General features: G+C 43.6%; 1 protein-coding gene, 1 long non-coding RNA gene and 1 other non-coding gene across 3 annotated transcripts in view; 1 reads left to right on the top strand and 2 right to left on the bottom strand.

The window, feature by feature from the left end:
* The window catches only part of SP100 (SP100 nuclear antigen), a 99209-nt gene that overhangs the window by 66177 nt on the left and 8921 nt on the right, over positions 1-24111 (top strand). The window contains exon 13 of the mRNA XM_008259295.4: positions 9128-9190. Within this exon, the coding sequence (XP_008257517.2) occupies positions 9128-9190 (63 nt within the window). The remainder of the gene's footprint in view (positions 1-9127; positions 9191-24111) is intronic.
* LOC127491891 (U6 spliceosomal RNA) lies at positions 3692-3800 on the bottom strand. The gene has a single exon (XR_007920823.2). It is a non-coding gene; the product is annotated as a U6 spliceosomal RNA (small nuclear RNA).
* On the bottom strand, positions 9183-18947 carry LOC127491556 (uncharacterized). Its single transcript, XR_007920262.2, has 4 exons — positions 18550-18947; positions 12795-12921; positions 12098-12191; positions 9183-10306 (listed from the first exon to the last, which is right to left on the bottom strand). It is a non-coding gene; the product is annotated as an uncharacterized lncRNA (long non-coding RNA).

Raw genomic sequence — 24111 nt, 5'->3', positions numbered from 1 at the left:
GATATGTCTAAGAGCTCACAAAAGAAGTATCTTCCTTGGGTTCTTCTTTAAAGACAATGAAGTTTTTAAAAGGAAAGTGTTGGGGAGGAAGGAAGGGAAAAGAGGAAAGGGGGAAAAAGCGCTATCACCTTCAAGAAGCAGTAACATAGAACAGCCCCGTCTATACTACTGAGAAACAGTTCTCTTAGTTTTCTTATTCAATTCTTTCTTTTTTTCTTTCTTTCTGTTTCTTTCTCAGACTAAACAGGAGAGGAAGGAGGAAGTTGGGGGGAGGGGTGGGAGGGCAGGTACGGTGGGAAGAATTACTATGTCCCTAATGTTGTATTTATGAGATACATTCAAATTTAAAAAAAGAATTGTAGTGAGGGAGAGAGAGAGAGAGAAATAAAGAGAGATCTTGCATCCACTAGGCCATTAGCAGAGAACTGGATGGGCAATGGAGCTGCCATATGGAATGCCAGTGGTGGTTTTACCTGCTATGCCACAACACCAGTCCCAAGGGCCTCATCCCTTAAGGACCTACCCCTAAGCACCTTCCCTTTGTACTGCCCTACTTACCCCCTGCAGGATTCCCAACCCTTCCACAGCTCTTCTTTCCTGGTGAGATCACATCTATGCCCAAGATGGCTGAATCTGTCTTCAAGGGGCCTGTGTTGGGTGAGGATAGACAAACAGGCTTCAGGACTGCCCAGCGTAACTGGAGTAAGAAAGCGAATTTGGTGGAATGGAAGCATGAGACCAATGTGGAGAGACAAGGAGCTTCCCAAAACACAAATGTAGAAGACTGCAGCAGAGAGATCACAAATCTGAGATTTTGGTTGAGCTCATCGTAGAACTTTGCTGGCTGCAGAGGAAGTCAGCAAAGCTCAGCATATAGGACACGGTGGGATAATCCACAGTGACCCCCACCAGCATAAGATAAGGCTGTGAACCAAGAGCCTATAAAGATCTTTCTAGGAACCCATGTTGTGGGCATCTTGACCAGTGAAGGCAGGACTCATAGCTGACTCTCTGACTTCTTCCAAGGCTCCGGTCAAATGTTGACTTATTGGATGTGTCACCAGCAGTGGCCAGCTTACCTCAATTCCCTTTCACTGATGGAGTAAGGAATTATAGTCCAAAAAGACCAAAGTAAGGACAGTAAAGCTCGGTTTATTAAAGTATGTTCCGAGGGAGAAATGGACAGTCAAGAGAGCACGTGGCACCCTTTCTTCATGGTTTGAGGCTTTTATCCCTAGAGTATGAAGGGCATTGACTGATGATGTGACAATCACGCTTATGATTGTCATTTGTGATTGACATCTGAGAGATGCCTACCTTTGAGCTCTGTGCATGTGGCTTCAGAGTAGACTTTTCTAGTTTGGCTGAGCTGCTGTTTCATCAGGATACTTTAGCTGCAAGTCAAGTTGCAAAGCGGGCAGTCTTGGGTGGGCCTCAGAGGACAGCAGAGTCCCTGGTGCCTCCCCCTGGATAAGGATCCTGTGGCCCCTCCCCAGTCATTTATACCCGATTATTCACCTGACAGAAGTCCTTCCCTGACCTTCTCTATGAAATAACACATGCGCACACATGCACAGACACACACACACACCCATGCACCAGTCCTGACCCTCTTGTTCTGGCTTGTTTTGTTCAGAGCACTTTCTCTGCCATCTTTTGTGTGTATTTCCTCATTGTCTCCCCTCTGGAATGTAAGCGTTAGCCAGCAAGAGCTTTGTTATTCACAGCTGTATTCTCAGCACCTAGGACAGCACACTGATGCCCAGCAGGTACCCATTAAAGGGTTACTGGATGAGTAATTTACACACATAAATTAATGCTTCCGGTTTGTGAAACTTTAATCCCAATATGTGATTGTGTGAAACATATACCAAAGGCAAATGTACAAAAATAACCATTCACAGCAAAAGGACACATCAGGAAATGTCAGAAAACGACAAACTAGAAGACTGTGGGCTTCTCACTGTTCTTTGTCACACACAGTGATGTGGTAATGTCAGCGGTAGTGACTTGTCGTCTGCTAATTCTGCTCCCATTACAAGAGCAAGGCTGCTTCCAGGCTGCACAGTCTCAGTGAGCAGTGGGCCTGGCTTCTTCCCAGAGGCCTGCACAGAGTGGCCATAGACGAGAGGCCCTGCTGGCCTCACAGGTGAGCAGGCGGAAGTGGCAAGTGGTGGAAGGGAGCCTGGGCCTTGGACCTGAAGGGATCTGTGGCCAGAAAGCTGGTTTCTCCAGCCTCGGGATCTAGCTGGTGTGGCTTGCATGAGGGTGGCCTGCAGCGGTGGCTTGCTCTCGGCCTTTCTGTCTGGAGTTGTTGGCCGCCCCTTGCCTCCTACCCTCAACAGACCATGGCATCCCTGGGATTAGATGAGGGAGCTGGAAGAACATGGCTCACTTCGAGTCCAAAGGGAGTTTATTCAACACGCATTTTTCTTCCCAAGGCACCCTGCAGCCTTCCTGTCCTCAGGAAACTAGACAGCACCTCAGCTCTACCCTGGGGGACCATTTTAAACAGATCGCCAAGGAAAAGCAAAAGGACACTTGTTTACAGGAACCAACACCAGGGGGCAACACGTCACCTGTCACCTTGCCCAACCTAAGAACGTGTCCTGATGACTCAGCTTGTCCCTGCTCTGTGCCTGTCCACCAGCAACCAGGAAAGTGCCACAAGTTCACGAAACGTTTAGTAAGCAAATGTGCAAATATGGAGCTGTGAATTATGCGGATGGACTCTGCTGATGCATATATATGCATGTGTGTGTGTGTATATATACAGTCTTTCTAAAGTTAGTATTTTAAATTAGATTTTGCATTAACCTGGGTAAAACAGTATCATATAAAGTTATACTACAGAGTAAAAAGTTTTGCTTGCTCCCTCTTCCTCCTCTGACCTTCATAGATAGGAAGCCACTTTTAGTCATTTCTTACTTATCTTTCTTTTTTTTTAAGATTTTATTCAGGGGCTGGCACTGTGGTATAGAGGGTAAAGCTGCTGTCATATGGGCACCGGTTCGAGTCCCGGCTGTTCCACTTCCCATCCAGCTCTCTGCTATGGCCTAGGAAAGCAGTGGAAGATGACCCAAGTCCTTGGGCCCCTGCACCTGTGTGGGAAGACCCAGAGGAGGCTCCTGGCTCCTGGTTTTGGATTGGTACAGCTCCAGCCATTGCAGCCAATTGGGGAGTGAACCAGCAGATGGAAGACCTCTCTCTCTCTCTCTCTCTCTCTCTCTCTCTCTGCCTCTCCTTCTTTCTGTGTGTAACTCTTTCAAATAAATAAATAAATATTTTTAAAGATTTTATTTATTTGTTTGAGAAGCAAGCTTACAGACAGAGAGAGGGAGAAACAGAGAAAGAGAGAGGTCTTCCATTCACTAATTCACACTCCCCAAATGGCCACAACGGCTGGAGCTGCACCAATCTGAAGCCAGGAGCCAGGAGCTTCTTCCAGTTCTCCCAAGCACTTGGGCCATCTTCCACTGCTTTCCCAGGCCATCACAGAGAGCTGGATCGGAAGTGGAACAGCCAAGACTTGAACGAGTGCCCATGTGAGATGTGGGTGCTGCAGGCCAGGGCTTTACCCCACTGTGCCACAGTGCCGGCCCCTCTTAGATATCTTTCTAGAGCTTCTTCATGCATCTGTGGCAAAAATGTTTGCATATTTTAATTTCTTCTGATTTGCACCGAAGATTGTATACTAGACACCCAGCTCTGCGTTTGCTTGTTTAAAACGTGCGCAGGGGCCATGCTAAATCTTCTCTGTATTGTTCCGATTTTAGTACATGTGCTGCCGAAGCGAGCACATTGTTTAAAATTTATCACCGCATTGTGGCCTTTCACCAGCAGGAAGAACACTTCCCAATCTCCATCCCAGCTGTATACGGTGTCATTTCTGAATGAACCGGAATTCCCTGCTGAATATATTATAGGAACACAAATGCTGCAATGAATAATTGTGCGTGTGGGTCATTCTCATGTGCTCAGTAAATCTATGGGACAAGATCTGCAATGTGGGATCACAGTCAGTATCTATTCATCGATAGATATTGCTGGGCACTGTTTTGTGTGAATCGCCACGTCCACTGGCAATGGATCTGCTTGACGACTTCTTCAAAGCTCACCAAGAATGGGGAACTCGATCAGAGTCTCCCACAGGATGGCAGGGGCCCAGGTGTTTGAGCCGTCACCTGCTCCCAGGGCACACATTACAGGAAGCTGGGATGGATGGGGAGCGAGAAAACTTGAACCCAGGCACTGACATAGCATAGGGGCATCTCATTCAGCAACTTAACACTTGCCACTAAAAAGAGTGAGGTTTGAGTGGTAGGGAGGGGAGGAAGGCATTTCAGGGTTTTTAAGTTTGTTTGCAGGGCCGGTGCCGTGGCTCACTTGGCTAATCCTCCACCTTCGGCGCCATAATCCCATGTGGGATTCTGGTCCCGGTTGCTCCTCTTCCAGGCCAGCTCTCCGCTGTGGCCTGGGAAGGCAGTGGAGGATGGCCCAAGTGCTTGGGCACCTGCACCCGAGTGGGAGACCAGGAAGAAACACCTGGCTCCTGGCTTCGGAACAGCGTAGCTCCGGCTGTTGCGGCCATTTGGAGGGTGAACCAGCGGAAGGAAGACCTTTCTCTCTGTCTCTCCCTCTCACTGTCTGTAACTCTACCTGTCAAATAAAAAAAAAAAAAGTTTGTTTGCTTGCATTCCTGGCAAGTTGAACAGTTTTGCACATCATTATTCATTTGTGATTTTTTTTCTTATAAATTCTGTTTATATTCTTTGCCAATTCTTTCTACTGCATTTTTTACTTTTCCTACCGATTTTTGAGAATTCTCTATATTAAGGAGATAAATCATTGTAAGCTAAGTAGCAAATTTTCCTTAGTTTAATATTTGTCTCTTGATTCTGCTTACAAAAAATATTTTCAGGATCAGGTGTTTGGCACAGCTGCTTGAGACACCTGCATATGACACACATGACAGTGCCTGGGTCCAGCCCTACCCCCATCCATCCCAGCTTCCTATGAGGTGTACCCTGGGAGCAGGTGACGGCTCAGACACTTGGGTCCCTCATCCATGGGGGAGACCCTGATTGAGTTCCTACCTCACGACTTCAGCCTGGCCCAGCCCCAGCTGTTGAGGGCATTTGGGGAGCAAACCTGCAGGTGGAAGATAGATGACTCACTCTCTCTTTCAAATAAATAAAAATAAATATTTAAAAATTTTCACTTGCAGCGCCGGCACACCGGGTTCTAGTCCCGGTCGGGGTGCCGGATTCTGTCCAAGTTGCCCCTCTTCTAGGCCAGCTCTCTGCTGTGGCCCAGGAGTGCAGTGGAGGATGGCCCAAGTGCTTGGGCCCTGCACCCCATGGGAGACCAGGAGAAGCACCTGGCTCCTGGCTTCGGATCAGCGTGGTGCACTGGCTGCAGCGTGCTGGCCGTGGCGGCCATTGGAGGGTGAACCAACGGCAAAGGAAGACCTTTCTCTCTGTCTCTCTCTCTCACTGTCCACTTTGCCTGTCAAAAAATTTAAAAAAAATTTCAAAGCCTGAGATGAGTGAGATACTTATATAAGAATATATTTTATTTTTATTTTTATTTTGACAGGCATAGTGGACAGTGAGAGAGAGAGACAGAGAGAAAGGTCTTCCTTTTTCCGTTGGTTCACCCCCCAATGGCCGCTGCGGCCAGCGCACCGCGCTGATCCAAAGCCAGGAAGGAGCCAGGTGCTTCTCCTGGTCTCCCATGCGGGTGCAGGGCCCAAGCACTTGGGCCATCCTCCACTGCACTCCCGGGCCACAGCAGAGAGCTGGACAGGAAGAGGAGTGACTGGGACAGAATCCGGCACCCTGACCAGGACTAGAACCCAGTGTGCTGGCACCGCAGGCAGAGGATTAGCCTAGTGAGCCACAGCGCTGGCCAAGAATGTATTTTAATGTTACTCAAATTGCCAGTCTTTTATGGTTTTGGATTTTATGTCATGGTTAGAGAGATCTATTCCACTCACAGTTTATAGAATAATTCTGCAGGTTTTCTTATGTTGCAAGCTGTCACTTTGTTACATTGAAAGCATTGCTGCATTTGGAGTTCATCCAGGTTTGCTATATGGAGGCTGAATTTTCTTTCCTTTACAGATGGGTCTTCAGTGATCCTAATATTTATTAAAATGTTCACTTTTTCCAATAATTGAGGACACTGCCTTTATTAGAGTTAAGATTCCCATGAGAATTGGCATCTGCGTATTTCTGAACTTTGCTGCATTCTCTTAGTCCCATCTGTTACTGGTGCAACACGCACTCCCTGGCTGCACTCCTGGTGTTTGACATCCGACTCTCTCTGAGTCCTCCTGGGATCGTCCTTCTTTTTCCTTGTATCCTGCTTTATATTTCCATATTAACTTTAGAATCACCTTCACACACGCCAAAAAAATCTGTTGACATTTGTAGTGGAATCATGTTTAATTTCCAAGCTAATACAGGGAGAATTCCCATTGCAATGCTGTTGAGACGGCCTGTCCAAGAACCCAGTATGCTGCTCTGTTTGGTCAGGCGCCCCCTTGTGCTGTCAGGGGGCTAGTGTTTCCATTCCGAGCACAAAGCAGACTTTCTCTGAAGTGCCCTCATTGTAAATGAGGCCTTTGATTGCATTATAGCTTCCAAATTGCTGTTATTTGAAAATGACTCATTTCTGTAACTTTGAAACTTACTAAACTTTCTTATCATGGTGTATTTTAGTTGGTTCTCTTGGGATTTCTGGGTATATAATCTTATCATCTGGTTAATTTCATTGTAATCTCCCAACTTTTCTAAGGCAGATGTTTAATTCCGTTGGTGGGCATTGCATTGGCAGTCTCGCATAGGTTCTCAAAGGCTGGGTTTTCATCATTGTTATTTGCTACCTATTCTGCAATTCAGATGTATATTTCCTCTTTGGATTAAGAATTGTGTGAGAGAAAATCATGTACTACATTTTCTAGTGATGGAATTCAATATGCAACAGTCATATCAACCTTATTAAATGTGCTATTTGGGTCTTTCATAACTTCCTCTGTTTTGTCCATTGATCGCTTGTGGGCTGAAAACAAGCAAAAATAAAATTATCTGATAGAGTGTTTCTAGTTCCTACTGTAATTTCTACTTGCTTGAAACTTTCTGGTTTGAATTACATTTTATTTGATAGTCTGATCATGACCCCGGGTTTCCTTCTGTTGCTATATGCTGAATATATGTCTATATGAATTTACTTCATAAAGTTTGCAGAAAATGGAATTAAAAGATTATTTACTTTGGTGCAAAAATGTTTGCTCTCTGTGTGTTTTGAAAATATATGTTATGAAACAGCTATTGAAGGGGCAGCATTGTGGCGCAGTGGGCTAAGCTGCTGCCTTCCACACCGGCATCCCATAGGAGCACGGGTTCAAGTTCCGGCTGCTCCACATCCGATCCAGCTCCCAACTAATGTGCCCGAGAATGAAGGAGAAGTTGGCCCAAGTACTTGGGTCCCTGCCACCCTGTGGGAGACCTGGATGGAGTTCCAGGCTCCTGGCTTTGGCTTGACCCAACTCTGGCCATTGTGACCATTTGGGGAGTGAACCAGCAGATGGAAGATCTCTCTCTCTTTCCCTCTCTCTCTCTCCCTTTAAATAACTCTGCCTTTCAAATAAATAAATATTTTTAAATGCAGCCTTAAAAAACTATTCATTAATTTCAAAAGGCTTTTGCATTAAAATGAGCATGTCTTTAATTCTATTTTTTACAAACTTTGCAAAATGTCCTTATATATTTATTTTCAATGCTTTTAGAATATGTTTTAAGTGGATCTCTTGCATATGATGAAAAATTAGATTTTAAATTTTCTATTCAAAATAAGTAAATTTATCCCATTTACTTTTATTGAAAGGACAAAGACATTTGATCATATTCTACTACCATTGAGTATATTTCAAAGTTTTACATTTTTAGAAAGTCAACACTCTGCATTCCGTTTTCCATATATTTCCGTGCAATGTAAATTTATTTTTTTTTTAATATTTACTTTTTGAAAGTCAGAGTTAGGGAGAGAGAGTGACAGAGAGGGAGAGGTTTTCCATCTGCTGTTCACTGTTCAGATGGCTGCCTTGGCCAGGGCTGTGCCAGGCTGAAGTCAGGAGCCAGGAGCTTCATCTAGGTATTCCACATGGGTGGCAGGGGCCCAAGTACTTGAACCAAGTTCTGCTGCTTTCCCAGGTACATTAGCAGGGAGCTAGGTGGGGAGTTGAGCAGCCAGGACTCAAGCTGGCACTCATATGGGATGCCGACACCACAGGCAGCAGCTTAGCCTGCTGCACCACAGTGCTGGCTCCAATTCTCTCCCACAGAAATGAACTCATCCCGAGGTCTAGTTACCCATTCGGTTCTTTACTTATCTTTAAAGTCCAGTGAATTTTCTGGATCATATTTCATTGTTGACTGTCAATTTCTCTGCTGCAGGGTAAAAAAAATGTGGTTTTGAGATGTGTATTCCATTTTATGTTGCAACTCCACGAATGTTTTCCTTGAATTTACCTTCAAATATTTCTTCTATTGTTTTGATTTTCTTCTTCAGGAACGCCAGTGATTTAGTCACTGATTATTTTCTTTGTAATTTTTAATCGCTCTTAAACTTCCTTATTTCCTTGTTTCTATCACTTTAATTTCCCAAATGCCTAATCTCTGTTATCCCTCTAAATTTGTCTTCACTTCTCTGATGACTTTCCTTCTACCTAAATCTTAAGCCCTGGCTGTCACAAAGCTTCACGGGTGTTCACGTTATGCCTCTGAGGTCCAGGTGAGAGCTGCTGTGGCCTGGCCTCCTTGACATACCCCTTCCTCCTCTATCAGCCTTAGCCTGATTTCAGCCGCTTTTCATACTTTAAATAAATAATAAAGCCTCCTGTAGATATGTAGAAGCATGGCATTCATTAAGGCTCTGAACAAATGCATGATGTCTCCATGGATATTATGGTTTGCCCTGTGACCACAGCAACCAAGACGGTGTGTTGGTAGCCGGGGAATGAAGAAGATTGAGACATAAAGTGGTTGGAGGCTATTGACATACAAAGCTTGTTAATCTTCTTTTGGAGTTGTAAATGATTGTTTTGCTTCTTTTCTGTTTGAAGGGAAAAGGAGAAGACGCACACGCAGACGCGCACGCAGACGTAAGCGCAAAAGCCTCCAACGAGGTAAGAAACCTAAGTGTTCACTCCTTTGAGCTCACCATGGTGCTGATCTTCCTGCCGGATGCCATGTTTGCTGCATCCCCCAGATCTCCTGTGGGCCACCATAGCTCCATAGCAAATGGGTTATTCAGAGTGTAGGCTAGGTCATTACAACAAATAGATCCCAAACACACTGACTCAACCCAAATAATTTATTTCTCTTTCATCTAACAGCCCAGAAATGATAGGAAGAATCTGCCTTCCTTAATGTTTGCATCTCTGAGCCCAAGAAGACCTATCTTGTTATTGTCTCCCATCTAGTAGAAATGGAAGAACCAGTCAATAGAATCAGCCATTCATTTCCTTAGTGGAAGTTTTCTGCTCACATCCTTCTGGTCAAAACTTATCCAGAAATGGCTGCAAGTAAGGCTGAGAAATATGATCTCTGGCCAGGCAACAAGTGCTCAAGCCGTAACTCTGTTCCCATGAAAGGGAGTGATGATGGGTGACAGATAGCACCCTGCCTATCTGCTGAGCATATTTGCATCCAAAACCACTGATATCCTTAAATAATGGGGAGCCTCGGTTGGTTCAAACCCAACCCTCTTTGAGAAGAACAGGAGCTGGAGCTAGGGATGCAACCCAGAGGACGTGCCAGCACTGACTAGGAAATGAGGAAAGAGAAGGAAGTGTTAGAGAGATTATGTGTTGTAACAGTGAATTTAATCCATGACAGAATGAGAAGAAACAGATGGAACTTGAACAGTTAAATAGAAGTCAAAGTCTTGGAATGACATCAGATCAAATCCTGGGAAAGAAAACCATGGTTCTTTAAACCCAACTCACAGTGTACCCCACACTGTGTTTTGTCACTGGAGGGCGAGACTGATGTCTGATGCTCCATTCTGTGCACCACAGTCTGCAATTGTACATTTCTATTGCATTTCTCCATTTCTTCTCTTCCTTGTCTTCCTCTTTTCATTTTTTCCTCTCCAACTGTGGCAATATTAAGAAGCCTGTACTTAAATACTATTAAAACTGCACACTATGTAGTGAGGACATTGAGTGAAGCCAGTGTCTTCTGTCATCACATTTGCTCACTGGCTCTTTTTGGAATCTCTGCTTTCAGTTAATCTGGGTCTGGAGAGGAAGGGAAGAGGACATGGTAAGGAGTGAGATGGCCCTCATCTTATGATAGGTCCTTGGGGCCCCCATGATAATGTGGGTACATGAGTCACGCTCATGTGTGAGATCTTCAGAGACACCCAGGCTAGAGAGACTCAGCTAAAGTTCCCCCAGTATGGGAACCCACCCGGCTGCTTAGCTCATCCCTATTCATCTCACATCTAAGTGAGCACCTTGGGCAGAATATCTCTCAAGAAGAGCTAAGTGACTCTTCATGCTCTGCTGCCAGAAAGCCTGTAGCTGGCCCAGCAGTCACCCCCTCTAGATGTTCCAGACAGAGTTTGTAAGCAGCTCTGCCTCCCCCACGTTCCTGGAGCTGCAGATCAGTTATCATGAAACTGAATCCTTCTCACTTCCCTAGGGAAGAGGGAAGCACTTTGCCCACCTGTACAGCAAGTGTATGTATGGATAACATTATGGACAGGAAACCCAAGAACAGCCACACTGCTTCCTGTTGGGTAGTTGTGAAAGAAAATCCATAAGGAACAATTATAAAGGAAGGCCTTGGAGCTTTGTAGTGTTAGCAGGTCTTAAAATCCAAATCTCCTGGTAGGTAAACCTTGAGTAAACTGACCCAGCTGTACTCTGTTTGACCTCAACAGGCTTTTTTTTATTTTTGACAGGCAGAGTGGACAGTGAGAGAGAGAGAGACAGAGAGAAAGGTCTTCCTTTTTCCATTGGTTCACCCTCCAATGGCCGCTGCAGCCGGTGTGCTGCGGCCAGTGCACCACGCTGATCTGAAGCCAGGAGCCAGCTCAACAGGCTTTGATGAGAGTTGAGTTCAACAATACCAGAGAAAGACGCAGTAGGACAGAAAAAGGACTTGTGTTTGTTCATGGCTGGCCAATCCCAGTAGTTTCCAGGAGAGAGAGGGAGAGGGCAGGAGTAGGGGAGAAAGAGAAAGAGAAGAGAGAGAAGAGGAGAGGAGGTAAGAAGAGGAGAGGAAGGAGGAAGGAAAGGAAAGAAGAAAAGAAATGAAAGAAGGAAGAAAGGAGAAGGGGAAAAGGGAGGGAAGGGGAGAGGAGACAGGGAGAAAGGGAGGGAGGATCAGTCCTGCCTTTGAGATAAGCACATCTGAACATGGCACTTGTGTGGTACACCTGCACATACCTCACTGCCTTTGCCCCCACAACCTCTCTCTTGCTGCATCTGAGACCAAGTTCCCTGAGACAGGGTTTCATTCAATCCTTTTTTGCCATCTCTAGCCCTAAGGCTTTCTAGAACTCAAAGCTCTATTTCTACAAATCTCTCCTGGACAGTTTTCTCTTGGATGGTTTCTCAGATCCTAGTTGTCCAAACCCATGCAAGCAGGGTCTTTGGTCATTTCTGCTTCTTTCCCAGCCCCGCACCTTTCATCTAGGGCAAAGACGGTGGCTGGTGTCTCCTCTGCCTAGCACCCTCAGGTCTCTCTGGACCATCCAAATTTTTATACAGCTGCCATGAATATCTTCCTTTCAGCCAAAGTGATTCTTCAACACATCATTCAGTTTTGTAACTTCTTTGTGCTTCAGTTTCTTCACTGATAATGGGAAAAGTAAAAGTCTCTACTCCTAAATAAATTAGTAGATGAAAAATTCTTTTATTAGTGTCTAGCATATAAAAAGTATTTAAGTGGAGCAATTAATTTTGAATTAAGCCAGTAACTTAATGATGAATTTGCAACCAGACTCCAGGGCCCTGGGGCCCTTGTAGTGCTGCCTCTAGACAGTTGTAGACATTAAAAAAAGAAAAGAAACTGCAACTCACAGGTGATGTAGTCGTCCACCTTCTGGCCCACTCTCCTTGGTAATTGTGTAGACGCGGAGCTGTCACTTTGCCTCTTCTGCCTCAGTTTGCTCATCTATAAAGTGAAATAAAGTGCATTCGACCTGCTGCCCTTGGGGGCCCATCCCAGCCTCCTGTGTGGCTTCACATTCTGCAACTCCATCCACCCCGATGTGAGGTAAGGACCATGGACAGTGCCCTGTCTTGGCATTGTGATTTGGGGCCCTTGTGGAGTTTAACTGATTCTCCAAGGTCGCTGGCTGGCAGTGCAGAACAGCAAGCAGCTCATCATCCTGAGATTCATCTGGAAACCTCTGTCTCTGTTTCTCTTGGGTCAGGTGCTCAGTCCCCCCGACTCCACCCAGATCCAGGTTCTACAATGCAAAACTGCCTTTCCTCCCTGTGCAATTTGAAGATGATTCAGGAGCTCCTGTGAGTTACTCCTGATGCCAGGAGAAAGCTGCAGGGAATAAGAGAATCAAAAGACAGGCACCTGCTGGACTGCCTCTCTGAGATCTGCCCTCCACTCATAAATACAATATTGGGAACATAGAAATTCCTCCCACAGTACCTGCCCTCCCACCCACTCTCCCACCCCTCTTTCTCTTCCCTTTCTCTTTCAGTCTGAGAAAGAAAAAGAAAGGAAAAATAGAAAAAACTAAAATAAAATGAAAAATACTTAAGAAAGCTGTTCCTCACTCGTCCATTCAAGGGCTGTTTGAAGTTATTCCTTCTTGAAGGAGATTTTGGTTTTTTGTTCCCTTCCTCTTTTCTCTTCCTTACTCCCATTTCTTTCCTTTTAGAAACTTAATTAAAGAAGAACCCAAGAATGAGAATTCTTCTGCAGGCTCTTACATATAACTATAACTTATAAGATATAATAATATCCTCCACTTAATATACTAAAAGGAAGTGATTGTTGAGAACAAGTTTTACTATTGAGTCTCATGACACAACTCTTTGGAGACAGAGGTCCTGCATAGGAAGTTAGTACACAGTGACTTATTGTTAATTTAACAATTAACACTCTTATGTATGATGCCATTAATCACCCAACATGAGTTGCCTTAGCTGTGGAAGCATTTTGGATCCATTAGCTCAACAAGGCCTTAAGCAAAATGGAAGTTCTCTCCTCTCTTCAGAGAAAAGTACATCCTTCTTTGGTGGCCACTTTTTCCACTGCAGTCTCACCCACAGAGGTCCTTTATGTAGAACATTTTTTTTTTGCCAGAGTGTCTTAGCTTTCTATGCCTGAAATGCTCCCCTGGGCTTTTCAGCTAGACCAGAATGCCTTAAGGGCTGATTCTGAGGTTGGAGTGCTACTTAAAGCAATTGTCATTCTATAAGGCTGCTCTATGGACTGCTTCCCATATTGGAGCATTCACTCCTTTTTAACTCTATTTTATTTCTAAATACTTAGTCCTATTTATATGATCACTTTAACACTTGTTTCTATCTATGTGGTCACTTTATCACTTAATCCTATCAATTTGATCTCTATAACACTTAAGCTCCTATTTTTACCTGTCAGCTTAAGGGAATTTGGGGCCCCATGACAAGTTTTTAAACTGTACCCTTAGAAGTAAGTCTGTAGGAATATATGCAGAACTATACTGCTTTGCAGTTACGAACTTCATACATTTCACAATTACAGCTTTAAGATCTTGGTAATTCTTTCCACCATTACCATCTTCTCACCCACACTTCCTCCCCCCTTCCTCTTCCCTTTCTTATTCTCACTTTTATTTTTTACTAAGATTTATTTTCACTTAACTTTATACACATATTGTTAACTCTATGTTAAGTAAAGAGTTCAATGATTAGTATGAAAGAAAAAAGATAAGTAAGATATGATAAAAGGAAAAGAAAAGAAAAACAAAAATATAGAATAAAAAGTTGTTCCTCAACAGTCAAGATAAGGGCTGCTCAAAGTCATTGCTTCTCTAAGTGTCAACTTCATTTCTACAGGTTGCCTTTTAGGTGCTCTATTAGTTATCATAGGTCAGGGAGAATATATAGAATTTGTCCTTTTGGGACTGGCTTATTTCAGTAATTATGATGTTTTCCAGTTTCATCCATTTTGTTGCAAATGACCAGATTTCATTTTTTCCCACTGTGTAGTATTCCATGGTGTACATAACTCTTAATTTCTTGATCCAGTCTTCAGTTGACAGGGATTTGGGTTGATTCCATGTCTTTGTTATTGTGAATTGAACTGTGATAAACATGGAGGTGCAGAGAGCTCTTTCATATGCTGTTTCATTTCCCTTTGGTAGATTCCCAGGAGTGGGATGGCTGGGTCATATGGTAGATGTGTATTCAGATTTCTGAGTTATCTCCATACTGTCTTCCACAGTGGCTTTACCAGTTTACATTCCCACCAACAGTGGATTAGGGTACTTTTGTCCCCACATCCTCACCAGCATTTGTGTGTTGATTTCTGTATGAAAGCCATTCTAACAGGAGTGAAGTAAAACCTCATTGTGAGGCTGATCATGCAAGGCCGAGCTCATAATGCCATGCCTGGTTGGGCTTCGAAGGATCACCACGGCAGCCCCGGGAGGTGGCAGGCACAAGAGCCCGGCCGCGTGGGACTGGCCATTGGGGTCCCGGGATGGCAGCCCCAGGTGCACCCATGCCATGGAGAAGCTGGCTGCCGGGCTGGCCGGCCTGCCCTGGAGCATGGGCACTTCCCACTCAACCTCAACATCAGTTGCTACCACCTGCCCTCACTTGCCTGCCTCGGGCCAGGGGTGTACACGGAGGGTGTCAGGGAGCGAGACGTCCTGCTCATCCACTCCTGTCACCAGTGGACCATGGTGACAGCCCACATGCTGGAGGAGGGCCACTATGTCATTGGGCCCAAGATTGACATCCCTCTCCAGTACCCAGAATAGATTTGAAAGTAAAGATGAGAAAATGCCCACACCTACCAGTTGCCACAAATCAAACCTTACTCCTTGTTAGAGACCTTCAGCGTGCACCTGGCACTGCCTCATCTGCATCTTTTTTTGCATAGAGCTTCACAGAGAATATCCATCAGAGTCTTCTTCCCAGTGCGGTACCACTGGAGCCCACAGAAGCAGGGGTGCTCATAGCCCCCACAATTTTTGTGTTAAGCTCACTGTTTTCATTAGGTGACTTTATAGGTGAATGTTAAACATTAGACTTAAAAAAAAAAACTCAGCGTGGTTTTAATGTGCATTTCTCTGATGGCTAGTGATCCTGAGCGTTTTCTCATGTGTCTGCTGGCCATTTGGATTTCCTCTTTTGAAAAATGTCTGTTTAAGTCATTTGCCCATTTCTTTTTTTTTATTTTTTATTTAGTAAATATAAATTTTCAAAGTACAGTTAATGGATTACAATGCCTCCCCCCCCCCATAATTTCCCTCCCACTCACACCCCTCCCATCTCCCGCTTCTTCTCCCATTCCATTCACATCAAGATTCATTTTCAATTATCTTTATATTCAGAAGATCTATTCAGTATATATTAAGGAAAGATTTCATCAGTTTGCACCCACACAGAAACACAAAGTGTAAAATACTGTTTCAGTACTAGTTACAGCATTAATTCACATTGGACAACACACTAAGGACAGATCCCACATGAGAAGTAAGTACACAGTGACTCTGTTGTTATTTGACACTCTTGTTTATTGCGTCAGTAATCTCCCTAGGCTCTAATCATGAGTTGCCAAGGCTATGGAAGCCTTTTGAGTTCACCGACTTCGATCTTATTCTGACAGGGTTATAGTCAAAGTGGAAATTCTCTCCTCCCTTCAGAGAAAGGTACCTCCTTCTTTGATGGCCCTGTTCTTTCCACTGGGATCTCACTCACAGAGATCTTCCATTTAGGTCTTCTTTTTTTTTTTTTTTCCAGGGTGTCTTGGCTTTCCATGCCTAAAATACTCTCATGGGCTCTTCAGCCAGATCCGAATGCCTTAAGGGCTGATTCTGAGGCCAGAGTGCTATTTAGGACATCTGCCATTCTATGAGTCTACTGTGTATCCCGCTTCCCATGATGGATCGTTCTCTCCCTTTTTGATTCTATCAGCTAGTATTAGCAGACACTAGACTTGTTTGTGTGCTCCCTTTGACTCTTAGACCTATTAGTATGATCAATTGTGAACTGTAATTGATCACTTGGACTAGTGAGATGGCATTGGTACATGCCACCTTGATGGGATTGTATTGGAATCCCCTGGCATTTGCCCATTTCTTAACCAGATTGTTTGTTTTGTTGTTGTTGAATTTCTTGATCTCTTTATATATTTTGGTTATTAATTCTTTATCAGTTGTATAGTTTGCAAATATTTTCTCCCATTCTGTCAGTTGCCTCTTCACTTTCCTGAGTGTTTCTTTTGCAGTACAGAAGCTTCTCAGTTTGATGTAATCCCATTTGTTAATTTTGGCTTTGATTGCCTGTGCTTTTGTGGTCTTTTCCAAGAACTCTTTGTCAATGCTGACGTCTTGTAGGGTTTCTTGTAGGGTTTCCCCAATGTCCTCTAGTAATTTGATGGAGTTGGGTCATAGATTTAAGTCTTTAGTCCATTTTGATTAGATTTTAGTGAAAGCTTTAGGGTAGGGGTCTTGTTTCATGCTTCCGCATGTGGTGATCCAGTTTTCCCAGCACCATCTGTTGAAGAGATTGTCCTTCCTCCAGGGATTGATTTTAGCTCCTTTGTCAAAGATAAGTTAGTTGTAGATGCTTGGATTGATTTCTGGTGTTTCTGTTCTGTTCCATTGGTCTATCCATCTGTTTTTGTACCAGTACCAGGCTGTTTTTATTATAACTGCCCTGTAGTATGTCTTGAAATCTGCTATTGTGATGCCTCCAGCTTTGTTTTTGTTGTATGAGGTTGCTTTAGCTATCTGTGGACTCCTGTGTTTCCATTTGAATTTCAGCATCATTTTTTCTAGGTCTGAGAAGAATGTCTGGTATTTTGATTAGTATCACATTGAATCTGTAAGTTGCTTTCAGTAGTATCGACATTTTAATGATATTGATTGTTCCGATCCATGAACATGGAAGATTTTTCCATTTTTTTGTATCTTCTTCTATTTCTTTCTTTAAAGTCTTGTAATTCTCATCATAGAGATCTTTGACATCCTTGATTAAATTTATTCCAAGTTATTTGATTTTTTTGTAGCTACTGTGAATGGGATTGATCTTAGAAGCTCTTTCTCAGCCAAGGCATTGTCTGTGTATACAAAGGCTGTTGATTTTTTTGTGTTGATTTTATATCCTGCTACATTTCCAAGCTCTTCCATGAATTCCAATACTCTCTTAGTGAAATCTGTTTCTAATATTTCCTCAACCTCTTCATCTTCACCTTCTAATATTGAAATGTTGCAGTATTCCTTTGGAGGTCTCATAGTGTCTTCCTTATTCTTAAGTTTCTTCCTTTGTTTTTTATCATTTGTGTAGTTTTTTAATTGTCTGGTGGCTGTTATCTTTGGTTTGTGTCTCTGTGGCACAAATTTTTACACAGATTTGTCAAGTTATAGACAAATTAGTCTAAAACTCTTTCTCTGGGCACATTACTATATATGTTTTTGGCTTTAAGTGCCCCCATTAGTCTAGTAGGAGCAGTATATTTTGTTACCTTTCCATATCGATAAGTGGCCATCTTGATTGGAAATTAAGACTTTGGATGGTCTTAGAAATTATGACATTGGATGGTGCTTCCAGAAGTTACCCCGGACAGAATGTCTCTCAAACACACCGTGTCGAGCTCCCGTCTTGACTCCCCACCAGACCATGGGAATCTTAGTTGCTCATTGATGCCCTTGTTGGCTCCCAGTCCTGCCTTCAGCCACCACTGATCCCTCTGCTTGTGACCTTGCAGCTTGATACTTCTTGAGAGTGAGTCTGACAGTCTCTCTTCTGCTGGGTCTCCCCCAAACCAAGTGTGAATCTCTTAAAACCTCGTTGCTTGGCTTTAACATAGTGTTGTCTCTCCCTGAAGTCCTGGAGTTAGGGATGGCTGATGCTGGCAGAAACAGAGCCCCCACCATGTCCCTTCAGCATGACTAGAAGGGCACCTTGCCATAGGGTACACAGCATCTATTGCATCTTCCTTGGATGTCCTGAATAAGCTAAAGGGTCACCTAAACATCCCCACACACTTTTTCCCATAATTATTAGTCCCAACTAGCAACAGAGTTTTTTAAATAACGTTTAATTTTTCTAAGCTTATTACTATTTAAAAGAGCTGATGTAGAATTTTAGCATCATGCAGTGGTTATTAAGGCTGATTGAGTGCTTGCTTCAGCAGCACATATACTAAAAAAGGCTGATTGACCCAAGAATAGTGGAATCCTACTTTTTCCAGGCATTTTACTTCCTAGTTATAAGACAGTAGCAAGGATTTGGAGCACACTGACACACAAAGAACTGTTGTATAGCAGAGTTGAGCAGCACCTCGTTACCTGTAGTTTGATGTACAGCCCAAATTTCTGCATGCTGAGAACCAGATGAGAGCACATTCAATCTTGTTTTTTGCTCTGAAGTTGTTTGCTGTCAATAGGTTTTGATTGAAAGGGAGAATCCAGCTAATTTGGTGGTCCTAGAAAGATTTAAATCAAGAGACTGAGAGTGAGAGAATGAATATATATGTTGCCCAGTAATGGCTAGTGCTAAAGAGACTTAGGTTACAGCCAGGGCCGAGGTATCAGGTTGGCTATCTATGAAGAAGGGGAGAGCAGATGTAGCACAGGGGAACGAAGCAGAAAACAGGCACCTGCTGGACTGCCCCATTGCATGGAACCAAAGGGAAGGAGAGATGGAGGAGGGAAGACAGGGCAGGGAGGGAGGCAGAAAGAAAGCGAATTAGGGCCGGCGCCGCGGCTCACTAGGCTAATCCTCCGCCTAGCGGCGCCGGCACACCGGGTTCTAGTCCCGGTCGGGGCGCCGGATTCTGTCCCGGTTGCCCCTCTTCCAGGCCAGCCCTCTGCTGTGGCCAGGGAGTGCAGTGGAGGATGGCCCAGGTGCTTGGGCCCTGCACCCCATGGGAGACCAGGAAAAGCACCTGGCTCCTGGCTCCTGCCATCGGATCAGCGCGGTGCGCTGGCCGCAGCGCGCTGGCCGCGGCGGCCATTGGAGGGTGAACCAACGGCAAAGGAAGACCTTTCTCTCTGTCTCTCTCTCTCACTGTCCACTCTGCCTGTAAAAAAAAAAAAAAAAGAAAGAAAGCGAATTAGAAAAAGAAGAAGGAGGGAGGGAGGAGGGGGGAAGAGAATGGGAGGGGTGAGTAAGGGAGAGTCAGATCTGGCCAGTTTTCCAGGGTGCACCTTCAGCATCATGGGTGACAGGACAGAGTCCCACACAGAACAACCGCATGGATGACTTAGCCCTGGCAATCACACCAGCTGCTTTGCTTGGCTCAGTCCCATTCTTTGATCAATCCAGAGCAATATTTTATCCTGAACTTCAAGCAAGAAGTGTTAAGAAGCCTTCGTCTATCTCCTTGAGGTCTCCATTTCCCCTACTTGGCTTGTTTCTCTTAAACCTTTAGTATCAACAGCCAAGTTTATTATTCTCTGATGCAAGCTTAGTCATCTCTTTTCTACATGTATCTCTCTTACTCATTTCCTAAGGGTGACACTTGGGAAGTAGAACATGGCTCGACCTTGGGATGTGAGTCTTCCTGGCAGGTGAATCATCACTGAATGAATCCAGAGGTTTGATCCTGGTGAGGTTTCAGAAAAGTCCTCTGAGTAACTGTCATGGCAGAGGCCCAGGAGGTGAGGTAATGTCATCAACCCCAAGGCTTCTTGTGCTATTGATGGAGGAAATACCCAGATCAGTACCAGCCATGGGCACAGAATGATCCATATAGAACTTTAGAAAGAAAGAGCATTCCCTCTGTGTCCTTGACTTCAACAGTCAGACATATTTGAATGATGCAGCCCTAAATACCCATATGGAGAGTGACTCACATTTTTGGGGACACACCCAATCAACACATACATCAGGTACCACCTTCTTTCTGAAATGCCGTTTAAGTCAATCCATTGTACTTTCTTCGGCTCCAGAACTCTTAGACCTTGGACCTTCATTTCTACAAATTTCTCCCTTGAGTAGTCTGCAGTGCCTTGGTTTTTAAGTTCTTGGCCATTTTCCTGCCATTTTCAGTGCAAAAATTTGTGCCAAGTCTAGGTTTGTAGCAGGAATCCCATCACTGGAATCCACCATGACATTTGGCTTGAGCTCTGACACTGCTGTTCTTAAATTTTTGTCTCCATCTCTTTCTCAAAAGAAACTTTCGACACTTGTATTTACTTGTGCTTTTGTCTCTTGAGCGTCAACTTTCTCACCTGTAAAATGATGACATTAGCACCCAGTTGATAGATTTGTTCCAAGGATGAAATAAGTTCATAGAAGCAAAAGACAAAGAATAGACAGGCAACATATATTCATTTTCATTATTGTACTCACCCTACAACACATGAAATACTATCTCAAGTTTATTTGAAGTGATTTGGCGATATGAAAAAAAAAATACAGGGGTCTGGCACTGTGGCGTAGCAGCTTAAAGCCCTGACCTGAGACGCCGGCCTCCCATATGGGCACCGGTTCTGGTTCTGGCTGCTCCTCTTCCAATCCAGCTCTCTGCTATGGACTGGGATAGCAGTAGAGATGGCCTAGGTCCTTGGGCCCCTGCACCCACGTGGGAGACCCGGAAGAAGCTCCTGGCTCCGGATCGGCACAGCTCCAGCCTTTGTAGCCATCTGGGGAGTGGACCAGTGAATGGAAGACCTCTCTCTCTGTCTCTACCTCTCTCTGTAACTCTGCCTTTCAAATAAATAAAATAGATCTTTTTTAAAAATTTTTAAAAATTAAAAAAAATACAGGATGAATGAAAAGCATTGCCTTTGTAACTAAGTCTGGGCCAGGGTCAGCAAACTATATTCAGTAGGGCAAATCTAGCCTGATGACTGCAAATACAATTTTATTAGAACACAGTCACATCTTTTCATGTACATGTTGTGTGTGAATGCTCATGATTCAACTGCAGAGCTTAGTTGCAGCAAAGATTATTGACTTTTAAATATTTACTAGGTGGCCCTTTGCAGAAAAGCTCCTGACTTCTGATTAATGGATTTGAGATATGTAGAAAGGGTTAGAACCCAGAGGGGCATGGAGAGGACTGGAAGGAACTATGCCTGTAGTGCCTGATTCTCAGAGTGGGAGTCCCGGGACCAGCAGCCTCAGCTTCTCCTGCGAGCTGGATACAAATGCACACTTCCTTGGGTCAGTCCTGGGGTTAGAGCCCAGCACCCCATGGTGGAACAAGCCCTGCAGGCGACTCTGGTGCACCCCCAAGTGGGAGAAGCACTGAGTATGAGGGCAGTTGGAAAAAATCAACCACAGACCACAGAGGACAAGCTCTGACTTCCAGGGCCTGAAACTCGTGACTGTTTACTTCAAGAAAACATTCTCCTAAGAGCAGGCACATGGCACAGGGTGAAGACCCCACTGGGGACACCAGCGTCCTGTTTCACAGCACCTGGGTCCCCATCTTGCCTCCACTTCCCACACCAGCTTCCTGCCAGTGCACACCCTGGGAGGCAGCAGCTGATGCCTCAAATAGTTGGGTCCCTGTCACTCGTGTAGGAGACCCAGACTGAGTTCCTGGCTCCTGGCTGTGGCCTGGCCCAGTCCCAGCTGTTGTTAGCATTTGGAGAGTGAAACAACAGATGAGCAATCTCTCTCTCTCTCTCTCTGTAAAATATAAATAAATAAATTTTTTAAAATACATTTTATATATCCCTAGCAAACAGTATATAGCATTACTAGGTATATAATATATTATAATAATATTATGCAATAATTATTTGATAATTAAATAATATTTATGTTATATAATATATTAAAACAAATTTTATATATATATATATATATTTAAGTACCAGCCTCCTGAAATGTTGCATATGAATGGTATTTTGTAATACACTACTATTTGCAATGCAGTGTTATAAATAAGAGACATATATGTTGTTTTTCAGCTTTCTCGGGGATAAAAAGATTCAACAGTGGACCATTGAAAGGAAACAGGAAAAGGCATAAAATAAGTGATTGCTACACTTCTAATGATTAATAATTACCAATTAATTAGTAATTAATATACCTCTTGACATCTGGCTTTGGCCTGGCCCAGCCCCAGCTGTTCCTAGCGTGTGGGGACTGAAACAGCAAATGGAAGGTCTTTCTCCCTCTCTCTCTCCAGTAAAATACAAGTAAATATTTTTACAACAATAGTATATTATTTATCTAGTAACAGGTATATAATAATATAATAATTGTCAAAACATAATATATAATTGTCACATATAATTATGTAATGTATAATTCTGTATAATTAAATTATAAATATATTTAGGTACTAGATAGGTTCCTGGAAAGCCACATTAGCATGGTGTTTTGTACTACACTACCATTTGCAATGCAGTCTTATACACAAGAGACACATTGTTTTTCAGCTTTCTCAGGGATAAAAAGATTCAACAGTGGACCTTTGAAAAGAAACAGGAAAACAGTATAAAGAAGTGACTAGTGTGCTGGTAATAATTGAATGTCTAAGTTTTTATTCAATCCTGTGTGTTCAAAGTGTCTCCTTAACTGGCTCCTGGGGCTGATAGCATGCATTAGCGTTCTGACAACGTGACATGTTGGTGATAACTCCTACTTCACTGATTAGCCAATGATCCAAGAGACACCCTAGGCCACCATGGGTCTGGGTAGGTCCCCCCTAACTGTAGATGCCTTTGAGGAGGGAAATATAAAGAAAAAAAAGTGTGCATCCCACATGATACTTAACTGACCCTACTCTTGTCCACATGGAGGCCACAGGTTGCCCACCAAGACCCATGTTCTAAGTCCTACACTTCCTGTGACTATCATTTGCCCTTTTTATGACTTCAATTTCCTCATGGCATGGGAGGAGGTGGTGGGTGAATAAGACCAAGTGTCCTGCTACTTAAGGCTTCCTGGTCTGGCTGAAAGGTCCATGAGAGCATATCAGGCATGGAAAGCCAAGACACTGTGGCAAAAAATGTTCTACATGAAGGATCTCTGTGAGTGAGACCCCAGCGGAAGGAAATGGCCATCAAAGAAGGAGGTACTTTTCGCCAAAGGGAGAACTTCCACTTTGCTTATGGCCTTGTCTAAATACTGGTGGAGTTTGTGGATTCCAAAGGCTTCCATAGCCTAGGCAGCTCATGTCAAGAGCCTTGGGTGATCACTGACGTCATACATAAGAGTGTTAATTGTTAAATTAACAATAGGAATCACTGTGCACTAACTCCCCATGCAGGACCTCTGTCTGCATAGAGTAGGATTAGGAGAGTTAACTATAAAACTTCTTCTCAAACAGTTTTTTGTGTGGGCAAATTATTGAAATCTTTACTTAGTATAGAATTGGTCTTCTGTGTTCAAAGTTAATTGAAAATGAATCTTAATGGAGGATGGGACTGGGAAGGGGAGAGGGAGGAGGATGATGGTTGGGAGTGTGGGTGGGAGGGCAGGTACAGTGGGAAGAATAACTGTATTCCCAAAGTTGTACTTACGAACTTTGTATTCCTTAAAAATTTAATTAATTAACAAAAAAAGAAGATAGACACAGTTCATCACTTAAAGGAGTTACTTTCTAGAGCAGGGGTCAGCAAACTGTGGCTCCTGGGCCAAACCCAGCCTCCTACCTGTTTTGGTAGGTGCAGAACACAGCCACACCCATTTAATTTACATATTTTCTTTGATTCCTTCTTATGCCATAGTAAAACATTGAGCAGTTGCAACAGAGGCCACATGAATGAGAACTTCTCAAACATTCATTATTTGGCTTTTTATAGAAAAAAAATTACCAACCTTTGATCTAGAAGCAACTAATAACAGTTTTTTGTGCAAATATTGGGTCAGCTAAATTTTCTGTGCAAGGGGCTTGTCAGATTATTTTTAGTTTTTAATGATTTTAAACTATTTTAAATAAATTA

This window comes from Oryctolagus cuniculus, chromosome 3, assembly GCF_964237555.1.
Source record: "Oryctolagus cuniculus chromosome 3, mOryCun1.1, whole genome shotgun sequence".
Classification (NCBI taxonomy): Eukaryota; Metazoa; Chordata; class Mammalia; order Lagomorpha; family Leporidae; genus Oryctolagus; species Oryctolagus cuniculus.
The sequence above is the reverse complement of the archived record's forward strand: the minus strand, read 5'-3'. Positions and strand labels throughout refer to the sequence as shown.